At 39.7% G+C, this 18,421-nt stretch overlaps 1 protein-coding gene across 2 annotated transcripts in view; it reads right to left on the minus strand.

Annotated features, from left to right (window-relative positions):
* Positions 1-252: 252 nt before the first annotated feature.
* LOC307130039 (NLR family CARD domain-containing protein 3-like) overlaps positions 253-18,421 on the minus strand; it is a 54,070-nt gene continuing 35,901 nt past the window's right edge. For both annotated transcript variants that reach the window (XM_079822894.1, XM_079822895.1), the window contains exons 8-11: positions 16,291-16,464; positions 15,507-15,680; positions 4,158-4,328; positions 253-3,829 (exon numbers count right to left, since the gene is read on the minus strand). In XM_079822894.1, coding sequence (XP_079679020.1) covers positions 3,805-3,829; positions 4,158-4,328; positions 15,507-15,680; positions 16,291-16,464 — 544 coding nt within the window. In that variant the 3' untranslated portion in view covers positions 253-3,804. The remainder of the gene's footprint in view (positions 3,830-4,157; positions 4,329-15,506; positions 15,681-16,290; positions 16,465-18,421) is intronic.

Here is an 18,421-nt window from a genome sequence, read left to right on the forward strand (position 1 = left end):
GAGTGACGGGAGTATAAAAGGAGGAGCGACGACAGTGAAGGACGAGAGAGGACCAGGCCTGGAATTTAAGTTGTGTTTTATTTATGTTTAGTTATGTGTGTGCGCGGCAGTTGTCCATGAGGGGCTGCCGCTTTTACTTTCACTTTGTTTGTTTATTTGATTAAAAGTTTGTTGTATTGTTCGCCGGTTCCCGCCTCCTTCTTCCCACACAAACTAACCTTGCTACACTGAGCATTAAACAGATAGAAAATAACCAAAACAACCCCAGGTTTTTATTTAGTACAGTGGCCAGGTTAACAAATAAACGCACATCAGCTGAACAAAATATTCCAGTACAGTTTAACAGTAATGACTTTATGAATTTGTTCACTAAAAAAATCAAAAACATCAGAAAAACAATTATAAATGTACAACTGTTGACAGGGTTTTACGATTCAGCCTCAATTATCACCCCTGAAGAACAACTGCAGTGCTTTACAACTATAGGACAGGAAGAGCTAAATAAACTAATCATTGCTTCTAAACCAACAACATGTTTATTAGATCCAATACCAACTAAACTACTGAAAGAGCTGTTACCTGTAGCAGAAGAGCCTCTTCTCAATATTATTAATTAATCTTTAACTCTAGGTCATGTCCCAAGACCATTCAAGATGGCAGTTATAAAACCTCTCATTAAGAAACCACAACTAAATCCAAATGAATTAGCAAATTACAGACCTATTTCAAATCTTCTATTTCTGTCTAAAATACTAGAAAAAAATTGTGTCTGCTCAATTATGCTCTTACTTACAAGAAAACAATATCTATGAAAACTTTCAGTCTGGATTCAGAGCCCATCATAGCACAGAAACTGCGCTCGTTAAAATCACAAATGACTTACTCTTAGCTGCTGACCAAGGCTGTATCTCAATACTAGTTTTACTTGATCTTAGTGCAGCATTCGACACCATAGATCATAAAATACTCTTAGATCGTCTACAAAATTATACTGGTATTCAGGGACAGGCATTAAAGTGGTTTAGATCGTATCTACCAGAGCGTTACCAATTTGTCTATTTAAACAGGGAACAATCTAAGATGACGTCGGTAAATTATGGAGTGCCGCAAGGCTCTGTGTTAGGCCCTCTTTTATTCTCAACATATATGCTGCCACTTGGTAATATTATAAGAAAACATGAAATTAGTTTTCACTGTCATGCCGATGATACTCAGTTATATATTTCAGCATGACCAGATGAAATCTCTAAATTATCCAAGCTAACAGAGTGTGTTAAAGATATAAAATATTGGATGACCTGTAATTCTCTCCTACTAAATTCAGATAAGACTGAGGTATTACTTATTGGACCAAAAACTGGTACACAGAATCTCTTAAATTATAACTTACATTTAGAAGGATGTACTGTTACTTCATCTGCTACAGTAAAATACCTGGGTGTTACATTAGACAGCAACTTGTCTTTTGAAAATCATATTTCAAATACTACAAAAACAGCCATCTTCCACCTCAGAAACATTGCTAAGCTACGAAATATGCTATCTGTCTCTGATGCGGAAAAGTTAGTTCATGCATTTATGACCTCTAGACTAGATTACTGTAATGCACTACTAGCTGGCTGTCCTGCCTCCTTAATAAACAAGCTACAATTAGTCCAAAATGCAGCTGCTAGAGTTCTTACTAGGTCAAGAAAATATGATCACATAACACCAATTCTTACATCTCTACACTGGTTACCTGTTAAAGGGTTAGTTCACCCAAAAATGAAAATTCTGTCATTAATTACTTACCCTCATGTCGTTCGACACCCGTAAGACCTCCGTTCATCTTCGGAACAGAAATGAAGATATTTTAGTTGAAATCTGATGGCTCTGAAAGGCCTCCATTGGCACAATGGCACTTTACACTCTCAAGACTCTTAAAAGGTACTAAAGACGTTGTTACAAAGTCCATCTCACTACAGTGGTTCTAAAATAACTTTATGAATCTGCGATAATAGTTTTTGTGTGCAAAAAAACCCTAAATAACGACTTACATAGTGATGACGATTTCAAAACAAGGCATCATCAGCAAGCCGATTCATGATTCGGATTGCGTGTCAATCCGCCAAACTGCTGAAATTTGGCGATTCAAACCGCTGAATCGACTCGCTGATTCATAACGCTTCGAAGCTTCATGAGGCCGTGTTTTGAAATCATCATCACTATGTAAGTCGTTATTTAGGGGGTTTTTTGTGCACAAAAACTATTATCGCCGATTCATAAAGTTATTTTAGAACCACTGTAGTGAGATGGACTTTGTAACGACGGCTTTAGTACCTTTTAAGGGTCTTGAGAGTGTAAAGTGCCATTGTGCCATTGTGCCAATGGAGGCCTTTCAGAGCCATCAGATTTCAACTAAAATATCTTCATTTCTGTTCCGAAGATGAACGGAGGTCTTACGGGTGTCGAACGACATGAGGGTAAGTAATTAATGACAGAATTTTCATTTTTGGGTGAACTAACCCTTTAAGTTTCGTATCAATTATAAAGTATTGCTACTGACCTATAAGGCCCTAAATGGTTTAGCTCCTGTGTATTTAACTGATCTTCTATCGCCTTATAACCCATCACGATCTTTAAGATCACTAAACTCTGGGCTTCTGGTAATACAGAGGATATCTAAGTCAACTAAAGGAGGAAGAACGTTTTCATATTTGGCACCTAAACTATGGAATAGCCTTCCTTATAATGTTCGGGGCTCAGACTCACTCCTCCAGTTTAAATCTAGATTAAAGACGCATCTCTTTAGCCAGGCATTCACATGATGCATCTCCTAACCTTGTACTCTATAGTTATATCAATGCACGTGATCGTCTTTGCTTGATGCCTTGAACAGCAGCTACGCAAATTATTTTTCTGTTCTGTTTTATCTCGGGACGCCCATCCCGAGGTAACTAGAGAGTCCGTCAGCTCCAGTCTGGATCTAGCTTCTCGTAAAGACTCCTGTGAAGAGACGACTCAACTCCTGCGAGGACTTCAGATGACGCAGCTCTGCATCAACACGCACTCATGCTCATCTATATACCCTATTCACTAACAACATGTATTCTTATTTCTGTGCCATAGTTATTATATTGATTAATAATAGATAGTTAGCTAATCTGTGTGCTTTGTATATGTGCATTTCTGAAATGCATAACATGTACAAATCAATTTAAATTGTAATGTAGATGCATTTTCTGTGATGCTGCTTTGAAAAAATATGTATTGTGAAAAGCGCTATACAAATAAATTTGAATTGAATTGAATTAAAACGCGTTGATTTATTTAAAGCCCCTCTTTCTGAAAAGAGTGTGCTCTGATTGGCCAGCTGACCCAGTGCATTGTGATTGGCTGAACACCTCAAGCGGGTGTCGGAAATGTAACGGCCCTTCCCATAATCCCAGCTTCAGCTTCCAAAGACAGTTAATAATGTTGTCAGTTTTACCACATCAATTCTAGCCTGAGTTGATTCTGTAAATCTCTACTTCCTGAAAAAAACTCTACTTCCTGCTTCGCTACTGTTCGGACGCTCTTGCTTACTGCTCCGCGCTTTGCTCTATCGCTTCCCATTTTTTAGCAATAGTCTTTGTGCACAGTGATTTGCTGCTGTGAAATAAAAGGTGTTTCACTGCCGCCTCATCAGGTCTGTCGAAGGATCATTGAAATCTAAATTAAGTCTTAATTTGTAACAGTGAAGTCACTGTATCTTCAGTCTCTGTTGATTCTGACTGTGAGTCTCTGTAGTGGATCCTTATTCACCATCAGATGATCATCAGAACATCAGACTGTCATCTGATAGTCAGTCCTACAATAAAACACACACACAGTCACATATGTGGTATGAGACATTACGCCTGTCACATCTTTTCATAAGAAAACTAAGCACTAACTAGATAAGCTTTATTAATTCATCCTCAAACATGATAACATAGCTTCTATCTGATGCTCAAAGTCACTTTACAACATCAAAAGGTCATGAAAGGTCACTTTCACACAACGGACAGCTGATACAGAACCAGCAGAAATGATCATTACACTCGACTACACATTTCCTTTTATTTCTAGTGAGTAAAACAGCCATTTGAACTTTAAATGAAAATATGATAATGTAAATTGTCAAAAACGATTGTTACCTTATTGTCTCCAGTTTATAATGTGGATCATCCCTCAGATCAGAGAGCAGCTTCACTGAGTCTTGTAGTTTATTCCCATTCAGATCCAAGTCTCTCAGGTGTGAGGGGTTTGATCTCAGAGCTGAAGTAAGAGCAGCACAACCTTCATCTGTGACACCACAACCACTCAACCTGTAGAGAACAATGACACACATTAAATATATCTCCAAAGCTAAACATGACTCCTTTAAAAAAAGTAAATAAATAACAATGCTGTCAATATGAAATATACATAAATACTCATTAGTTCACATTGTTAAAATACATCAGTTATGATTAGAGGAGAGAATATACAGTTTGTACAGTGTAAAAAACATTATTTCTGTAGAAAGTCTCATAAAACATAGAGACCCAATGTGTGTGTGTGTGTGTGAGAGAGAGAGAGAGAGAGAGAGAGAGAGAATGTGTGTGTACATGTGACTGTGTGTGTGTCTGTGTGTGAGTCAGTGTGTGACTATGTGTGTGACTGTGTGTCTGAGAGTGTGTGTGTGTGTGTGTTTGTGTGTGTGTGTGACTGTGTGTATGTCTGTGTGTGAGAGAGAGAGAGAGAGAGAGAGTGTGTGTGTGTGTGTGTGTGTTAATGACTGCAATACCGCCGTAATGAGATGCCTAACGTGGTGTTGAGCTCATAACCGTCATCACTGCACTTTTTTTTGTATTTTTGTATATATTTTTTTTTGCTGGTGAAAGTTACAGGATTGCATATGGTGTGTGATATGAACTATAAACTATAAACACAATAATCATTGTTTATCATAATTTACTGTCTTCGATATAAAATTGTGACGATATGATTGGCGATATAGAGTTGTTTTATCCAAGGCTCAGCTTTACTGTATTTATAAGGTATACGTCACCCAAACTTGTAAATTCTGTCATCATGTCCTCACACTCATGTCTTTTCATTTCACTTCCAAACACAAGTGAAGATATTTTTATGAAAGCTGAGAGATTTTTGTCTCTCCATTTAAAGTCCATTCCTCTCAAACTTAAAAGATCCAAAAAATGTCATAAAGGTATCGCAAAAATAACCAATCGAGTGTCTGATCCAAATACAAATGTGTGTGTGTGAGAGACTGTGTGTGTGTGTGTGTGTGTGTGTGTGTGTGTGTGTGTGTGTGTGTGTGTGTGTGTGTGTGTGTGTGTGTGTGTGTGTGTGTGTGTGTGACTATGTGTGTGTGATGTCCAACAAATAAACAATAGATATAATACAGATGAACAAATGATAAAGCCCGGGCTGCTGAATATTTGGTCTCTCTCCCCAAAGGGCTTATTGTTAATGATATGATTACAGATAATAATCTTGATGTGCTGTGTTTGATAGAAACCTGGCTAAAACCTGACGACTACATTACTTTAAATGAGTCCACCCCCCAAGATTATTGTTATAAACACGAGCCGCGTCTGAAAGGTAAAGGGGGAGGGGTTGCTGTAATTTATAATAATATCTTCAGTATTACTCATTAGTCTAGTTTCAAATATAATTCCTTTGAAGTCCTGGTGCGTTATGTAACGTTATGTAGTGTAAATGATAAATCCTGTTTAACATTTGTGTTGGCTACTGTATACAGGCCACCAGGGCACAATACAGACTTTACCAAAGAATTTGCTGATTTTTTTATCAGAGTTAGTTCTGGCAGGAGATAAAGTACTAATTGTTGGGGATTTTAATATCCATGTAGACAATGAAAAAGAGGCATTGGGATTAGCATTTAGAGACATTATAAACTCTACTGGCGTTAGGCAACACGTGTCAGCACTCATCGCCATAATCATACCTTAGACCTAATATTGTCACATGGAATAAATGTTGATACCGTTGAAATTCTGCAGCAGAGCGATGACATCTCAGATCATTACCTAGTATCATGTATACTTAATTTAGCTAAGGCTGCAAAGCCATCCCCTTGCTTCAAATATGGCAGGAATATCATTGCTGCCACTAAAGATTGCTTTCTAAATAAACTTCCTCATCAGTTTAATCTCCTCAGCATCCCAAATAGCTTAGAATAACTCAATGTTGCAACAGAAACTATTGACTCTCTCTTTTCCAGCACTTTAGACACAGTTGCTCCCCTGCGCTTAAAGAAGATTAAAGAAAATAGTCCAACACCGTGGTACAACGAGCACTGTCAAAAATACTTGAAAAGGCAGTGTCTTTACAATTATGCTAATCTTTAGAAAGAAATGGTATCTGTAAGGATTTCCTGTCAGGATTTAGACTGTAACATAGTACTGAGACTGCTCTCATCAGAGTTACAAATAATTTGCTCTTATCATCCGATCGTGGTTGTATCTCTCTATTAGTGTTACTCGATCTTAGTGCTGCATTTGATACTATCGACCACAACATTCTTTTGAATAGACTCGAAAATTATGTAGGCATTAGTGGAATTGCATTGGTATGGTTTAAATCATACCTATCTGACCGTTATCAGTTTGTTGCAGTAAATGAAGAGATGTCACACCAATCACAAGTTCAGTATGGAGTACGGCAAGGCTCAGTGCAAGGACCATTGCTTTTCACCATGTACATGCTACCACTGGGAGATATCATTAGAAAGCATGGCGTTAGTTTTCATTGTTATGCTCTATATTTATTCACACCCTGACGAAACTTACCAATTCACAAGATTAACGGAATGCATAGCTGATATAAAAAATTTGATGACCTAGTAATTTCCTGCAACTTAATTCAGAAAAAAAAATATTTTTAATTATTGGAAAAAAAAACCCTCCACAAGTAGTAACCTAGAATACTCTCTAACACTTGATGGCTGCTCTGTCAAGTCCTCGTTGTCAGTGAGGAACCTGGACGTGCTCTTTGATACCAATATCTCATTTGAAAGCCACGTTTCTAAATCTGTAAAACTGCATTCTACCATCTTAAAAATATATCTAAATTACGGCACATGCTCTCAATGCAAAATACTGAACAGTTAGTTAATGCGTTCATGACCTCAAGGCTTGATTATTGTAATGCTCTACTGGGTGGTTGCCCTGCTCACTTAATAAACTAACTCCAGTTGGTCCAAAATGCAGAAGCTCGAGTTCTTACTAGAACCAAGAAGTATGACCATATTAGCCCAGTTCTGTCAACACTGCACTGGCATCCTATTAAACATCGCATACATTTTAAAATCTTGCTTATTACTTACAAAGCACTAAATGTTTTAAAAGCTCCCATTTGATTATACCTAGAATATCAAAACCAACGGCAGGCGGTTGATGCTTTTCCTATTTAGCACCTAAACTCTGGAACAGTCTTCCTAGCATTGTTCGGGAAGCAGACACACTCTGTCAGTTTAAATCTAGAATAAAAACACTTTTTTAAATCTCTTTACTATGGCATACACATAAAACACTTTTTCAATTAAATGATTGTTAGGTTGCATAAACTAGTTCAGCCGGAACCGGGAACACTTCCCATAACACCTGATGTACCCGTTACATCATCAGAAGAATGGCATCTACGCTAATGTTAGTCTCTCTATTTATCCTGAGGTTTACTGTAGTTTGCCGGATCCGGATCAGATGATGGACCTGCGCCCAGAAATTACCAACGCATGACCCTGAAGTGTTTGCAGAGACCGTGTCAATTAGACTCCCCCTGAAATTACCTCATCAACATGGCATCCTCAATAAACCCGTCTCCGGTGTGATGACTCAGATCGTTTGAATATTGCAATTTAATAATTGTTTAATCGATACGTCATCCTCAATAAACCCGTCTCCGGCGTGTTGCCAATGATCTTTTGGATATTCCGATCTAATATAATGATGGAATGTGGCTGCTGCTTAAGGTGCCACGTTGGAGCAGTGCGAGTCAGATGTTTGTCAGTGCTGGTGTGCCCACCTGCTCTGCAGTGCTGCGCAATATCATGTACAGATGTATGTATAGACTAACTGATTCGGCAAATAGTATAATTTTAGCACTGACGAACCCAACATTAAGTTCAGTCAGATTCTTCTCCAGTATGTGGAACCACTGGCGTTTCAGCCTATATGTAAATGTGTGATATTGTGTTTTTTTTCTTTTTCTTTGTGTTTGTGTTGGTATTACTGACTGTATTGTTTTTATGTTTGTGTTTTTTTGGACCATGTGTGTCCTGAATAAAAGTTATGATGATGATGATGATGATGATGATGATAATATGACCCCTGACCTGTAAAATTGCCAGAATAATAATCATACGCTGTTTGTTAATTGGCCAGAGGAGAACTGGCACCCCTGGTTTCTCCCAAGGTTTATTTTTCTCCATTATGCCCCTGATGGAGATTTGGTTCCTTGCCACTGTCGACTTTGGCTTGCCTTGCTCAGTTGGAAAATATCCAAAATATCCAAATTAATCTAATTGTCTGAGTGTGTGTGTCGCATACAGCCACGGCAGCTCGTATAAAGCAGAATGCTGTATGAACACAGCCGTATTAAACACAAAATATGGGACTGCCAACCGTATTCTAGTGCTGTGTCACTGTAATAGTCCAAATACTTGCGCTGCGTCTTGTGGTTTTGAGGTAAGAGGTATTCTTTCTTTTCAGATGCTCCTGTACAAGTTGTGCTGCTGTGGTAGGCCTGTGCCATTTCAGTTTTACAGAGCGATATTTTATGCTCCTTTTGGTTTAAAACATTCCCACACTTTAGATCGAGACAGATATTTTTGTAATCACGGCTGATTTTCATCAGCGGGAGCCACCATCATTTGGTTGAATATAAACACCGTGACGAATCAATGCATTTTACGCAAATCGACTCATTTATGTAATCGATTATGTTGATGCGTCATAGCAGTCCTAATTAATATTATCTACAGTTTATTAAGTAAAAATTAACTATAAATTAATAGTTTGGAAATTATTTATAAGTGCTTTGTTACTGTATACTTATGATAAAGTGTTGCTGTTATTTAAAACTAATCGCCATTAAGAGCAATTGTTCCTTCTGTATGCGATGATGTGATTCTCAAAAAAACTAAATAAATAAACAGAGTAAAGATGAGTTTGACTGATAGCATTATCTTTTTCAAGATATCCACAGATATGGTGATATACTGTTATCATTATTTGGCCATTATAATCATGTAGTGATAAATCTGATATGGTGGCGGCCCTGGTTCAGGTGAAACACACACCACATCCCTCTTTTCAATTGCAGACACACATTTTGAGGCAATGCTTATGCTTTAGCAAGGTTGGTTCTGTTTGCTCAAGCATTACAAGGGGAGTTGATTTACACCAAACATTTGTGATTTAAAAACCTCTTCACTGTAACCTGCGTCTGTTGTCTGGTTTTTAGTTTGTTTGGTTTATTTAACTGTTAGTTTTACTTTCTTTTGGGGGATAAAAATATATTTAGATGTAAATGTTCCTTCTCGGGTAGACTCCTCACCGCTGTCTTCTACCACCGTAAGGATCTGATGGATCAAGCAGTCTTTATGGTAGAAATTATCTTACTATAGTTCCTCCAGTTTATAATATGGAAAGATGATCACAGCAAAAAGATGTGATGGTCATTAAAGGGTTAGTTCACCCAAAAATGAAAATTCTGTCATTAATTACTTACCCTCATGTCATTCGACACCCGTAAGACCTCCGTTGATCTTCAGAACACAAATGAAGATATTTTAGTTGAAATCTGATGGCTCTGAAAGGCCTCCATTGGCACAATGCACGGTTCACTCTCAAGACCCTTAAAAGGTACTAAAGACGTCGTTACAAAGTCCATCTCACTACAGTGGTTCTAAAATAACTTTATGAATCGGCGAGAATAGTTTTTGTGCGCAAAAAAACCCTAAATAACGACTTGTATAGTGATGACGATTTCAAAACACGGCCTCATGAAGCTTCGAAGCGTTATGAATCATTGAGTCGAATCAGCAGTTTGGATGGCAAAATTTCAGCAGTTTGGCGGTTTGACACGCGATCCGAATCATGATTCGACTCACTGATTCATAACGCTTCGAAGCTTCATGAGGCCGTGTTTTCAAATCGAAAACTATTCTCGCCGATTCATAAAGTTATTTTAGAGCCACTGTAGTGAGATGGGCTTCGTAACGACGTCTTTAGTACCTTTTAAGGGTCTTGAGAGTGAACCGTGCATTGTGCCAATGGAGGCCTTTCAGAGCCATCAGATTTCAACTAAAATATCTTCATTTGTGTTCCGAAGATCAACAGAGGTCTTACGGGTGTCGAACGACATAAGGGTAAGTAATTAATGACAGAATTTTCATTTTTGGGTGAACTAACCCTTTAAGGATTAATACATGTGTCGAAGTCCTGTTGAGATTTAGTGTGGTTAAAGTAAATAGTGTTAAATGTTGATCATATCACTTTACTGAGGAGCAGCTCGTGTTCAATAATTAATAATTTACTCAATCACAGGAAGTGGCTCATGAATGAGAATCCATGGACCGCAAAAATTAGACCGTTTTCTAAGAATGCACGATATATTAAAATAATTTAAAACCATACTATAGCACAATGCTGCTGTAAATTAACAAAGGCTGTGATTCAATTAAATAATTATTAGGGCTGGTCCGAATACCATTTTTTGAGCTTCGAAGCTTTGGTAGTGATCAACATCGAATATTCGAAGCTTCGGAGGGAAGGAGCTGAACATATCCTTCTCTCTAATAAAGACTGGAATCTGGAGAAGCGGCGCGCCTCACGCGGGCAGGGCTTTTATGCTCCGCGAACGGGCAATGAACTAGTGATACAAAACACACAGATCTGTTACGTCCCAGTTTTGATATATTATAGTAGCTAGTAAAAATAATTCTGTTCAGTTATAGAACAGACTAAGAGCCCCTATTTCTGCCCCTGGGGCCGGGCTTCGGGCCAATTTTCACGTCATACCTCAAACGCAGGCTTTTTCCTTCATTTTATATTTTAGACATTCATTAATTAAAAGAAACAATGAGGTGTGCAGCGCTGGTGGAAACAACATGAGACTATGACAACACGACTGCCAAGATGGCTCACAGTGTTTAGAGTATCTCCGCAAATGAGTACAGCAAGCCAACACGCAAACTGCCGAACCTCTTAGATGCTCAAAAACACAATCATCTTCATTAATGAGACTCAATGCTCTTACAGTGCTTAGGTCACTCGTTCTGATATTACGGTCTTTGATCTTGAAATTAGCTGATGAATAGCCTATAATGCAGCTCATATCTGTTGCTTTCGTTGACATGAACTCCGTTAAATGTGCATATAGCGCAAGAATTGAAGATCGGATTTATATTAATTTTGCGGAGAGGTGTAAGTTAAGACAACCTGCCTAATTTGTATTTATTTCTTTTTGAACACGTTTCCTCAAAAAAAAAAAAAAAACGTATTATAAGCAAGACAAGTTAAGTGTTGATTTAAGAGGATAAATGGATCAAACATGTGTTGTTAACTCACTCAGTCCGCTTGGTCGTTACTTAAAAAAAAAGAAAACTTTAATTTAACAATCAAAAAAATGCTTTAAACATTTTTCTAAATTAACTTAATAAAGAAACAAAACGAAATATAACTACTTTGACATTAAAAACAAAATTTTAATGGCTGCAACAATGTGTAATAGGGAGGAATGTTTACTCAAAAAAAAGGTTCTATATGGAACTAAAATAAAAAAACAAATTAAATAAAAAATTAATTAAAGGTCCCATGGCATGGCATTTTTCTATTATTTTATAATGTTTCCTGAGGTGTACTTATATTGTTAGTATGACTTTTACATCATAAAATGTCATAATTTAGAAATAAAAGGCATTTTTTCTATACTGCTGTTTGCCATGTGGCTGAATGCCCTGCTTCAAGAGGCGTGTCTGCTGTGAGACTTCAGTAAAAACGCCCACTGTTGTGATTGGCTGACATCTTTGCATTTTAAATGAGCGGAGGGGGCGTGGTTTAACGAGGTCTACGAGGGACGAGCAGGCACGAGCTGCTGCCAGAGAGACGGATGGACCTGAGTTCACTTCACATCAGTTCTCAGCATGTCTGAACTGTTGTAGTTACAGCATATACTTCAGGTTATTAGTCTATTTCTAGTCGGAGGGACTGTCACTCATGTCAGAAAGTTAGTAACTTTAGTAAATTATGGATCAGCGCTGACTGGAGACGCGAACCCTTTAGAACGATTCAGTCCGATTTGGTGAACTGGTTCGGTTCACTAAAAAGAACCGATTCAAAAGAATGATTCGTTCGCGAACCGGACATCACGGAGACGGAGCGATTGCTAACAAAGTTATTTATAGTAACTACTGAGTTGTGAGAGCGCTGTCAGTCAGCGCGAGTTTATTGTGTTTGTATCTGAGAGTTCTGAATAAACACGAGTCCCAGTCACACCGAGTCCGTCTTCATCATTATTACCAACTTTGTAACACATGCAAAGTACCATTACAGCTGTCGAGATGAACGAGTTAAAAGTAAGTGTTGATAATAGCATTATTTTTAAAATAAAATAAAAGCGTCAGTGACGCGCGTTGAGTACACAGCGCAAACAAAGACACAACAGCAGCAATCGAATGTAATCCAGTTTATTGTGGGGCTAGGCTGGCTAGCCCGGATATGCTCACGCTTACCCCCCTTCTGCTTAACCTCAGTCCGCATTTGGTGCCTCCGCTGTGGGCCAGATGCAGTACTGGGGGTCGGGGATGTTGAAGGCCGAGTCAGTGCAGCCCGAGCTTCGGCGTGTGTGAAGTTTATCTCTAAAGATCTGACTCTGCCGATGTTGAGCAGAAACTCCCGACTGTATGCACATTTTAGAACCGATAGACGCGACGAGGAAGTACAAAAACACTGACTCACAAGATAGAAAACACCGTTCTGTCTGGAGAGAGAGAGTTGTGTGTGCAGGAATTATAAATAATTAGCTACACATCAGAAATCACTGATCACAGATCAGAAGGAACTGAAAAAAGACTTCTGTTTTCATTTGTACATCCAAACACTGAGAAACTGCCAGCGTTCACTTGTTCACAAGTAATGATCTCTGGTTTGCATGGGCGTGCCAGATTCTCTGGGTGGAGGAAAGGGAGGTAACCGTTCCTGCTTGGACGTCAAACCAGGAGACTTCAGGATTGGCTCGTCTGGCCTGTCATTTTCTCAAAGGCAGAGAAAGACAGCCAGAACTCGGGTTTACACCGATCAACATTTCTATCCACTTGGGGACAATATTCAGGCTAGGGGAACTCATATTAACGTTGAAAAACCTCATAAAATGATAATTTAATGCCATGGGACCTTTAATTAATTTAAAAAACACGTCACGTCACTTCATTTTATTTTTTTTCATTTGCGCCGTTGCGAGCAGCATCAGCCTCAGCTTGTCAAAAATGCCTTTTTACTGTGGTGGTGGTGGTGATAGTAGGCTAAATGTTTAAACCAACATTGTGATGCTTGAAGTGTTTTATATCTATGGATTTCATTACAAGTAAGACAAGTCCAGTGTTGATTTGAGAGGCTAAATTGATCCAACATGCGGTTAACTCACTGTCAGCTGCTGTCCGCTTGGTCATTACTTTAAAACAACTAAAACTTTAATTTAACAAACAAAAAAATGCTTTAAACATTTTTCTAAATTAACTTAATAAAGAAACGAAACAAAATATAACTACTTTGACATTAAAAACATAACTGAACTATTTTAATGGCTGCAACGATGTGTAGGCCTAATAGGGAGGATAAAAAAATAAAATAAAAAATAAAAAATCACGGGACTCGGGCCGATAATTTTGGTAAGCTATAGGACACGGCCAGGCTAGGGTCTAAGACTAACTACAATTAAAAAACTGAACGTGCCACTCGAGCCAAACTAACGGCCGTCTCAGCACATCAGCAGCAGCAGTCAGATAATATTCTACACGAGAGCGAGGAGCTAAATTACAAGATGATCGTGGAATATTTGGTTTTAAAGCGATGTAAAAGCGCCTACTTAAGGGAGTTTGTCATTGTACTGTTTTGTTGCTATGTTTTTCATTTTTAATGAACCGACAATTCAAGCAACCCGCCCCTGAATTGGCAAACCGAAAGTAAACGCGGCGCAGGGCTGCATGCGTTCAGCCGCTCAGCGCACAAGCACAGCATTGAGGGAAACGCTGAGGGAATATTTTTTCACCGTCACATCCCTAACGTATAAAAAGGATAATACATTTTGATTATATTATTCTATTTTCCACAATGTCAAACGAACGCAGTTTAACCCAAAATGCAAGCTCAGACATGGCTTCTGCCATATAAGCTTGTGCAGTTGTGCGCTCTGGTGCACTGAACACTAAGAAGAAGCAAATATATTTATTAAGTATAACGAGGCTATTAAAATGGCTTGGCTATAAGATAATTGAAAAAAAGTATTGTATTTTATAGTGATTTTATAGTGTAAACATATGCAAGCGCGAATGAGAGCCGTTTTGAGCGGGATGCCAGGTGTTCACGAAAAAAACAACAACAGTGAATAATCGAATCACAAATTTGAAAATCGAATACCAACCCATCGAACGAATATTCGAATATTCGAATATTCTGGTCCAGCCCTAATAATTATATGCCCTGCGGGTTTAATATTTCTCAGAGCTGCTATATTTCTCAGCGTCTCAGAGCAGCTCTGTTCACAGTAAATACTGCTCCACATGAACTGTTATCATTTACATGAGTGGAGCGTCTCAAACTCCATCTCTGCATATGCCGTGAGTTTAGGTTACTTATAACGTTCATCTGTGAACACAATGTGTGCCATTTCAGCAGATTTGTGGGGTAAAAAATTTATAAACTCACGCCAACACAGGAGAATACATCAATATCTTGGCGCCCTCTGCAGGCATTTGTTATAATACATAATATGACTGTTTATACAATATACAGTATATTATATTATGTATTTTAACAGTGTTGTTCTATAAAACTATATGATTACTTGCTTTTGATACTTTATTTGAACCAAATATTACTGCCCCATTGTTATTATATTTAAATTTTAACCCTCTCGAGTCGGCCGTCGCGCCGGCGTGATCGACTCACTTTTTTTCTTATCAGTGCCAAAGAGACCATTGCTTGCTTAGGTCTATTTTTATTACCACAAAAAAAATCTGATTACTCGATTACCAAAATAATCGTTAGTGACAGCTCTAAATGTAAGAATAGTTTGATTCCCCTATTCCATTGTGTTATTTTATTAATTAATTAATTATAAAATTCACTGTGTGACAGGGAAGTGAAGCTCATTTTCAATCACGCCACCGGCCTCGCACCATTGTCTCACGGCTCTCGCCCGCCCTACTCGTCACAAAGAGAGACTCAGTTTCATATCAGAGTCATATATGATCTTACCACAGTTTCTCCAGTTTACAGTGTGGATTCTCCAGTACAGCCGAGAGCAGCTTCACTCCTGAGTCTCCTAGATTATTCTCAGACAGATCCAGTTCTCTCAGGTATGAGGGGTTTGATCTCAGAGCTGAAGCCAGAGAGGCACAACTTTCACCTGTGACACCACACTTACTCAACCTGTAGAGAACAATGACACACTCTTCACTCTCTCAGATCAGATCAACAGAGATTTCATTATTATAAAGCACATATCACCATGTTTGATGTTAGTGAGATTTGGTATTATATGACCCCTTTAAGTTGTGTTTTGTTTACGTTTGTTTATGTATGTGCACGGCAGTTGACCGTGAGGGGCTGGCGCTTTTACTTTCATTTTGTGTCAATTTATTTTGATTAAAGTTGTTAAATGTTCACCGGTTCCCGCCTTCTTCCCTTATCTACAAACTCCGTTACAGCCGCCCTCTGAATGTAGATACAATAGCTGGATTGTGTTTACAATACACTGAGATCAGATCACAATGCGTCCTCAACTACCTGTGGAACAGGACACACTAATCGGATAACATGCGGACAACATCCGGATATAGGTCACATGTTAATGCAAAGTGTAAATGCAGCCTTAGATTGCCATAAACACAGAGGGAGAACTATAACAAGCCATCTCTCCCAACCTTGCACACTGAACACAGATTTGCTTTCTTTTTATATGGACTCATCTGCTTTCATGTACAATATCTACATATTAATTCTTATTCACTTTGAGTCTTTAGGGTAGAGATGATCTTACCTTAGTGTCTCCAGTTTACAGTGAGGATTCTCCAGTACAGCAGAGAGTAGCTTCACTCCTGAGTCTCCTAGTTTATTCTCAGACAGATCCAGTTCTCTCAGGTGTGAGGGGTTTGATCTCAGAGCTGAAGCCAGAGCAGCACAACCTTCATCTGTGACACCACAATCCCACAACCTGTAGAGAACAATGACACACTCTACACTCTCACAGATCAGACACACAGATCAGATCAACAGAGACTTAATTATTATAAAGCACAGATCACCATGTTTGATGTAAGTGAGATTTACCATGTTATTTGTTTGTTTGTTTGTTTGTTTGTTTGTTTGTTTGTTTGTTTGTTTGTTTGTGTGTGTGTGTGTGTGTGTGTGTGTGTGTGTGTGTGTGTGTGTGTGTGTGTGTGTGTGTGTGTGTGTGTGTGTGTGTGTGTGTGGGCATGTTTTCGTGAAATATCAGGACACAAATGTGTATAATGACATGGGTATGACATAGGTATTACAAAAAGAGGGTGAAATATGAGGACGTTCCCCATGTCCTCACTTTTCAAAATGCTTATAAATCACACAGAATTAGTTTTTTTTTCACAGAAAGTGAACTGCACAGTCTCCTGTGAGGGTTAGGTTTAGGGGCAGGGGCAGTGTAAGGGGATAGAAAATACGGTTTGTACGGTATAAAAACCATTACGCCTATGGAATGTCCTCACATTTCACAAAAACAAACATTGGGGTTCCCCATGTCCTCACTTTTCAAAATGCTATTCATTCATTAAAAATACCATAATTTACAGAGAAACAGTGATATACATTTTTGGTCATATCGCCCAGCACTAATAATAATGATCAAATAAATAAAACTGGGTTATTGTAGTTATTGCATGGTGACCACAAATTAATCATGGTTCCCTTTCGAGGGAACTCGCACTGCATCGAGACGACGCTTTGGGGATGCTCCCTTAGCATCAGCGAATCTGAAACCAGAATGCCAACTAGGCCAATCCGATTGCCGTGCGTGATGACGTCATTGTGACGGCATACCCGGAAGTATAAAAGGGGAGCTGGAACGTAATGGCGGTAGTTATTGCTCTTCAGCAAGCGCTATCTGTCAAACTGTCTGTCTATTTACTGTTGTATTGTCAGTGAAAGTGTGTGTGACTGAAAAAATGTGAGAGTGTGAGAGAGTTCAAGCAGTGTGTGCATCCTTGCCCTCGCTACATGTCGGGCTCGGATACACACCTGCTTTGTGTGCATTGCCTGGGCGTTCAGCATGCTCAAGCGGCTCTCGAGGGAGCCGCTTGTGAGCATTGTGAGAGGCTGATGCTCAGGGTGCTCCGCTCTCGGCTGGCCGCATTTGATGAGGCCGGCCAGCCTCGTGAGCCCCGTGGTTCTGGACCCGCAGTCACTGAGGCGGCTCGGCGTCGCAGATCATGGGGCTCACAGCGGGACTTGACAGAGGGTTTCGGGACTGCTGCGGCACTTTCCCGATCCTCCTCTGACAGTTCCGAGGATCTTCCTCCCCATGTGGAAGCCCGCTCTGCGGCTTCTTCCCCCGGGGTGGGAGGTCCGGTGCTTGTTCTCTCTGGTTCCGAGGAGCCAGAGGAACTAGGCACCGAGGCGGGGGATGAAGCAGCAATTGTTTCATCGTTTCATCCACCCGCCCAAGAGGAGCTGGTCGAGGTGTTGACCCGGGCCGTGGCTAAATTAAAAATAAATTGGCCACAAGAGGCTCCGGAAATCCAGCCACCCAGTAGGCTGGATGACCGGTTCCTCTCGCACCGGGTTCAAACACCTCGCCGGGGCCTGCCTCTTTTCCCGGATCTGCACACCGAGGTGTGCAGATCCTGGAGGAAGCCCTATTCTTCGCGTGTTTCTAATCCTCCAGTGTTGGATTATTTCAATATTCTGGGGGCACGCGAAGCGGGCTATGGGGCGATGCCTCGGGTGGAGGAGGCTCTCGCGAGCTATCTTTCACCCGACTCTGCATCGTCCCTTAAGGCTCCGGTTTTGCCCACCAAACCCTGTCGGGACACCTCATCTTTGGTGGGCAAAGCTTATATGGCGGCTGGTCGGGCTGGTGGTTCCCTGCACACTCTCTCGGTGTTGCAGGCCTACCAGGCCGATCTCCTCAAAGAGTT

This window comes from Gobio gobio, assembly GCF_949357685.1.
Source record: "Gobio gobio genome assembly, chromosome: 8".
In the NCBI taxonomy this organism is placed as follows: domain Eukaryota; kingdom Metazoa; phylum Chordata; class Actinopteri; order Cypriniformes; family Gobionidae; genus Gobio; species Gobio gobio.